Source organism: Aptenodytes forsteri, unplaced genomic scaffold, assembly GCF_000699145.1.
Source record: "Aptenodytes forsteri isolate BGI_AS27 unplaced genomic scaffold, ASM69914v1 Scaffold133, whole genome shotgun sequence".
In the NCBI taxonomy this organism is placed as follows: Eukaryota; Metazoa; Chordata; class Aves; order Sphenisciformes; family Spheniscidae; genus Aptenodytes; species Aptenodytes forsteri.
The window spans coordinates 60,991-66,959 of record NW_008795558.1 but is presented as its reverse complement, the minus strand read 5'-3'; the positions used below and the strand labels follow the sequence as shown (position 1 = coordinate 66,959).

Here is a 5,969-nt window from a genome sequence, read left to right as displayed (position 1 = left end):
ACCGGGCCTGGCCTACCTGACCCCTTCTGTCTCTGTCTGCTCCCAGCCGGCTGCCTCAGCTGCCCTGTACGCTCAGCTGGTGCACGGCAGGAAGGGGCTGGAGGCAGTGGAGGCCCTGGGGAAGTTGCTGGCCCACATAGAGCAGAACTTGTCCAGGAGAGGCACTGCCTACCTCGCTGGGGTGAGTGGGACCTGGGGTGGGGGGAGCCCCGCTCCCTGGGGGAGACCACTGGGGAGGGGGTAGGCCCTTCCCCCTGGAAAGCTGAGCTCGCTGCTGCCTGTTCTGAGGCAGGACCCTCAGCCTGGGTTGGGGCTGCTTCAAGGCCTGACTCTGCTTCTCTGGCCCAGGACACCAAGTCAGTGGCTGATGTGGTTGTGTGGGGGACCTTGTTTCCTGTCCTCCAAGATGAGACCAGCCTGCCAAGTAAGAGTGAAAGAGGGGTGCTGAGGGGGAGCGTTCCTTGTGTTCCTATGGCTATGAGAGTCATGCTGCGTGCGCTCGCTTGCTCTCTCTCTCACCCCCCAAGGTGAGCTGCAGGCGCTGAGGATCTGGTTCCAGAGCATGACACTGTCAGAGGCCTGCAGAAAAGCTGCTGACTCCGTTCTGATGCCCAAGGCACTGCTGGAGTTCAAGTCCTACCTGCAGAAGCAGCCTCCGCCCTGCCTGGCCATGGAGAGAGCCACCAGTAACGAGCCTGAGGTGCAGCCCTGGCCCCCTGCTCAGCCCTGGCCCAGGGATGGGCCCCCATGGGGCTGGTGGTGACAGGCACGCAGACCCTCACTGGGACCAGCCTTCCCCACAGGAGGAAGAAGGTTCTGAGCGTGCCCTGACGGAGGAGGAAATCACAGCTGCTGCGGATGCCTGGGCCCGCGGTGCTGCAGCACTGCCCAAGCCCTGGCAGCCTCAGAAACCTGTGTGAGTCCCAAGATGACACTGAGACAGGCTGGCTGTCTCAGACCTCCAAGGGGCCTGGCAGAGGCTCCCAGGTTGATGCCACATTGTTCTGGGATGGGGTGGCCCTGTTGCTCTTTGTGCCTGCTCTGACTGCCCCTGTCCATGCCAGGCTGCCTGTGGAGGGCATGAGGAATGTCCTGATCACAAGTGCTCTGCCCTACGTGAACAACGTGCCCCACCTCGGCAACATCATTGGCTGCGTCCTCAGTGCCGACACCTTTGCCAGGTGAGACCTGGCTGCAGAAAAGCTCCCTGGGGCAGGGGGATCATCATGGGGGGCTGTACTGCGCCCAACACCTGCACGGGTGTCACAGGCCCCTGCCTGCAGGTACTGCCGCCTGCGGAACTGGAACACGCTATACGTGTGTGGCACGGACGAGTACGGCACAGCCACTGAGACCAAGGCTGTGGAAGAGGGGCTGACGCCCCAGGAGATCTGCAACAAGTACAACGCCATCCATGCTGACATCTACCGCTGGTTTGACATCTCATTCGACTACTTTGGCCGCACCACCACACCGTACCAGACCACGTGAGCGGCTGTGTCCCCCAGGGGCTCACATGGAGGGACTGGTGCTGGGGAGAACCCCAGCATGCCTGGCTGATGGGGGCTGCCCCCCTCCTCTTCCTCTTCTCTCCCAGGATTGCCCAGGACATTTTCCAGCGCCTGCTGGCCCATGGTTTCCTTCTGCAAGACACTGTGGAGCAGCTGCGATGTGAGGACTGCCAGCGGTTCCTGGCCGACCGCTTTGTGGAGGGCACCTGCCCCTTCTGCAACTACGAGGAGGCACGAGGAGACCAATGTGATAAATGTGGCAAACTCATCAATGCTGTGGAGCTGAAGGTGGGACAGGATCCATCTGGGGACCACCCCACCCCACCCCACAACCTCGCCTGCTGCTCCGCTCTGCCTGGGACCCCCAGCCTTGTCCTGGGCTCCCTCCAACCTATGTTTTTCCTCCTGACAGAATCCGCAGTGCAAGCTCTGCAGGGGCGTTCCTGTGGTGAAACCCACCCAGCATCTCTTCCTGGATCTACCCAAGGTGAGCTTCATCACTGGGGGAGTGGGGAGGGGATGGGGCACCCCCTGATACCACTGACCATCCCCATGTGTTTCCCTACAGCTGGAGGAGCGCCTGGAGCCCTGGCTGGAGCAGTCCTGGGCCACAGGGGACTGGACAGCCAATGCTCGCTACATCACTCGCTCCTGGATCCGGGATGGGCTCAAACCCCGCTGCATCACCCGTGACCTGAAGTGGGGCACGCCTGTGCCCCTTGATGGCTTCCGTGACAAGGTGGGTCCCACCTGGCCCCTCGGTTGCAGCATCTGTCCCCAGGTGCCCTGCCTGGCGGTCCCCTGCTCATGAATCACTCTTCCCCCCAGGTTTTTTACGTGTGGTTTGATGCTCCCATTGGCTACTTGTCCATTACAGCCAACTACACTGACCAGTGGGAGAGGTGGTGGAAGAACCCACAGCAGGTAGGAGCCTGGTGCTGCTGCAGGGTGGAGGTAGGGACGGAGCTGGACACCAGGGTCCACTGATGTCCCCCCCTGCTACCTATCAGGTTGAGCTCTACAACTTTATGGCCAAGGACAACGTCCCGTTCCACAGCGTCATATTCCCCTGCTCACTCCTGGGCGCTGATGACAACTACACCCTTGTGAACCACCTCATTGCTACAGGTACTGGGGGGTCACCAGGGATCAGGGGGGCCTCCACACTTCCCCACTTTCCCTCAGTACTGGGAACAGTCCAGTCTGTCCCACACAGGCACAAAACTGCATTTGCCCTCCTTGACTTGGAAGCACCTTTGAGCTTGGCGTGAGCCTATGAGCACTTTGACAGTGTCTCCCTGTGTTGTGGGCTGTTCCCTATCTGAGAGAGGGCTGGATCCATGCTTGGGCCCCATGGTGGGGTCTCTCCTGCCCTCCCCAGAGTACCTGAACTATGAGGACGGGAAGTTTTCCAAGAGCCGGGGTGTGGGAGTGTTTGGGGACATGGCCAAGGACACAGGCATTCCTGCGGACATCTGGCGCTTCTACCTGCTGTACCTGCGGCCCGAAGGGCAGGACAGCGCCTTCTCCTGGAGCGACCTCATGCTCAAGAACAACTCAGAGCTGCTGAACAACCTGGGCAACTTCATCAACAGGTTCTGGGACACCCTGGCTGTGGCAGGGGCTGTCTCTGTCCCCAGGCTGTGCTCATGCCTGCTCTGCTTCTGTCCCCAGAGCTGGCATGTTCGTGTGCAAGTTCTTTGGTGGCACTGTCCCCAACATGGTCCTGACACCAGATGACAAGCGCCTCTTGGCCCGTGTCACCCTGGAGCTGCGTCAGTACCACCAGCTACTGGAGAAAGTCCGGTGGGTAGCTGAAACCATGGGGCTGGAGCAGGGCTGAATTGTCATGAGGGTGGGAGGGCAGAGACCTGACCTACAGCAGGCACTCAGCCCCCCTCTACCTTCCCCAGCATCCGCGATGCCCTGAGATGTATCCTTAGCATCTCTCGCCAGGGCAATCAATACATCCAGGTGAATGAGCCCTGGAAGCGGATCAAAGGGGATGAAAAGGACAGGTAGGGAGAGATGGGGGGGATGGGCAGAGCTGGGAGCTGGCATTGATGGAGGGTTTCCTGCCCTGCAGGCAGCGTGCAGGCACAGTGACTGGCGTGGCAGTGAACATGGCTTCCATGCTGGCTATCCTGTTGCAGCCCTACATGCCCAGTGTCAGCTTGGCCATCCAGGGGCAGCTCTGCATCCCCCTGGACTGCTTCATCCTGAGCCATGACTTCACCTGCATCCTGCCCCCTGGGCATCGCGTGGGCACTGTAGGTGGTGGTGGGGAAGGCAGGCTGTGCCTCCCCCAGGCAGTGCATGGGTGGGATCGGGGGTGCTGGCCCTGCAGGGGTGACCCCTCTTCTTCCTGTCTCCAGGTGAGCCCCCTTTTCCAGAAGCTAGAGAATGACCAGGTTGAAGCCTTGCGCAAGCGCTTTGGGGGAGGGCAGGTGAGTGGGGGCTGCAGTGCCCCCGCAGCTCTTCCACCTTGGGCACCTCCTAGCCCCTCCACCTCTGCTTTCTGTCCCTCCTCACTTGCTGCCTCTCCTTTCCTGGTCTAATACCTTACTGCGGAGTCCCAGGTAACTCCCTGACACTGCCTCAGGGGTGCTGCAGCAACCTGCCCCTCTCCAGTGTGAGGGGAGGGGGGTGGGTGGGTGGGTGCAGAGCTCTGCCCCTGGGGGCTGGGACCAGGGCTCACATCTATTTCTGTCCTTCCACAGGCCAAACAGACCCCTCCAGTCTCAGAACCCCCTCCAGCTCCGGTGACCCTCATGGCTCCAGGTGACCCCCAGCTGATCCAGGAGCTAACAGAGGAGGTGGCCAAGCAGGTGAGTGGAGGGGTGGGGGCTGGCTCTGTCTTGCCCTTACCCCCCAAGCCATTATCACCCTCCTCCACCTGCCCCAGGGCAACCACGTGCGGCAGCTGAAGGCCAACAAGGCAGAGAAGGCCCAGGTCGACATGGAGGTGGCCAAGCTGCTGGAGCTGAAGAAACAGCTGGCACTAGCAGAGGGCAAAAGCCCTGAAGACCCTGTGCCCAAGGGGAAGCGGAAGTAGCACCTGGCTCCTCTGGGCAGGGGAGCAGCCCCAATGCTACCCGGAGACGAGACTGGGCTGTGCTGGTGGTCATGTGCATGTAATAAAATGCAAAAACTACACAATCTTGTATGGAAGCAGTGCCCTCCCCATGGCATCAGTCTGTGCCAGTGGGGCAGTGCCCCTCCAGTTCATGGCTGCCCCCCAGGTCCACAGGGGCAGCAGAGTCCTTGCCCCACTGGCTGCAGGGCAGCATTGGCACCTAAACCTGGCGGAGGTTCACAATGCGGTCAATGAGGGCTGCCCGTGCACGTTCCACCTCCGCGCTGAGCCGCCGGATCTCTTCCCGGAGCTGCTCATTGTGGGCCGTCAGCTCCAGCACCCGCTGCTCATTGGCCCTCTCCCGGCACTTGGCCAGCTCCTTGCTTGCTGCCATGCTACTGCATCTCTTCCTCTTCACCCCATGCCCTGCAGCTGCTCCTGCCTCATCCTCTTCTGTGTCCAGCCGGGGTGGGGAGCTCCTGCTGGTGGCTGAGCCTGGCAGTCCCACTGGCTCTGTACTGGCTGTGCTCTCTGGCCCCAGCAGCTCCAGCAGCTCAGCAGCCATGGCAGCATCCAGCTCGCAGCGCTCTGGACCACCACCAGCCCCCTCCGTGCACCACAGCGGAGCCAGCTCTGCCTGCAGGGAGAGAGGAGGAGCCAGCCCCAGGTGACAGGTGCCCCCTGCCCTGTTCCCCACCCCCACCAGGGGAGTTGCTGGCCCCTCAGCTCACCTGCTCAGCCCCCCAAGATGGGGAGGGCCCACTGGGCTCTGCTGCTGCCAGCACCTCCTGCAGGTCCTGGTACCAGGCTTCCAGCTCCCAGCTGGGCAGGGTGCCGGCAGATCCACCCACAGGCAGCCCCTCGGCTGCCATTGTCACCTCCGGGCCAGTGTAGAGCTGTAGGGGGTGGGGAGAAAAGGCAGTGACTCAGACCGGGACCTGCAGCTCCCTGCGTTGCTCCCTGCAGCAGACCGGTCCCGGCAGCCCCAGGGTGCCGCCCCCCCTTACCTGCTCTCAGGTGTGGTGGTCGACAAGAACGCACTTTCTCCTGGATGCCTGGTGAGGGAGAGGGACAGGGTCAGACTTTGCCCCCACCACCACCGCGCAGCGGGTGGAGGGTTCCCCAGGGGTTCGGAGTCCCCATCCCGCTCCCGGGGATACTGCCAGCTCGGGGCGGGGGATGGGGCGACGTACCGGGCGCTAGCGCTCCGCCTGCCCCACGCTGGCGGTGGGTGGCGCGCCCCGAGGGCCACCCTCCCGCGAGGGCAGCCTGCAGGCACCCCGCTCCCCGGGAGCCCCGGCGTCCCTCCCAGGACCGGACCGGACCGGACCGGACGGAACGTCTCCGTCTCCTCCTCCGCCCCACTCGGGGCCGGCTCCCCG

General features: G+C 62.7%; 2 protein-coding genes across 2 annotated transcripts in view; one reads left to right on the top strand and one right to left on the bottom strand.

Annotated features, from left to right (window-relative positions):
* MARS (methionyl-tRNA synthetase) overlaps nt 1–4,665 on the top strand; it is a 6,917-nt gene extending 2,252 nt beyond the window's left edge. Inside the window, exons 2-19 of the mRNA XM_009282179.1 lie at nt 47–181; nt 349–424; nt 528–700; nt 804–916; nt 1,065–1,181; nt 1,284–1,487; nt 1,598–1,799; nt 1,924–1,998; nt 2,080–2,250; nt 2,340–2,435; nt 2,522–2,639; nt 2,893–3,106; nt 3,186–3,317; nt 3,425–3,529; nt 3,598–3,781; nt 3,887–3,958; nt 4,232–4,339; nt 4,417–4,665. Coding sequence (XP_009280454.1) covers nt 47–181; nt 349–424; nt 528–700; nt 804–916; nt 1,065–1,181; nt 1,284–1,487; nt 1,598–1,799; nt 1,924–1,998; nt 2,080–2,250; nt 2,340–2,435; nt 2,522–2,639; nt 2,893–3,106; nt 3,186–3,317; nt 3,425–3,529; nt 3,598–3,781; nt 3,887–3,958; nt 4,232–4,339; nt 4,417–4,566 — 2,445 coding nt within the window. The 3' untranslated portion in view covers nt 4,567–4,665. The remainder of the gene's footprint in view (nt 1–46; nt 182–348; nt 425–527; nt 701–803; nt 917–1,064; nt 1,182–1,283; nt 1,488–1,597; nt 1,800–1,923; nt 1,999–2,079; nt 2,251–2,339; nt 2,436–2,521; nt 2,640–2,892; nt 3,107–3,185; nt 3,318–3,424; nt 3,530–3,597; nt 3,782–3,886; nt 3,959–4,231; nt 4,340–4,416) is intronic.
* On the bottom strand, nt 4,627–5,644 carry DDIT3 (DNA damage inducible transcript 3). Its single transcript, XM_009282178.1, has 3 exons — nt 5,595–5,644; nt 5,319–5,483; nt 4,627–5,224 (listed from the first exon to the last, which is right to left on the bottom strand). Exons 2-3 carry the CDS (start codon nt 5,457–5,459, stop codon nt 4,808–4,810), a joined length of 558 nt encoding a protein of 185 aa, XP_009280453.1. The 5' UTR covers nt 5,460–5,483; nt 5,595–5,644; the 3' UTR covers nt 4,627–4,807.
* Nucleotides 5,645–5,969: the final 325 nt, after the last annotated feature.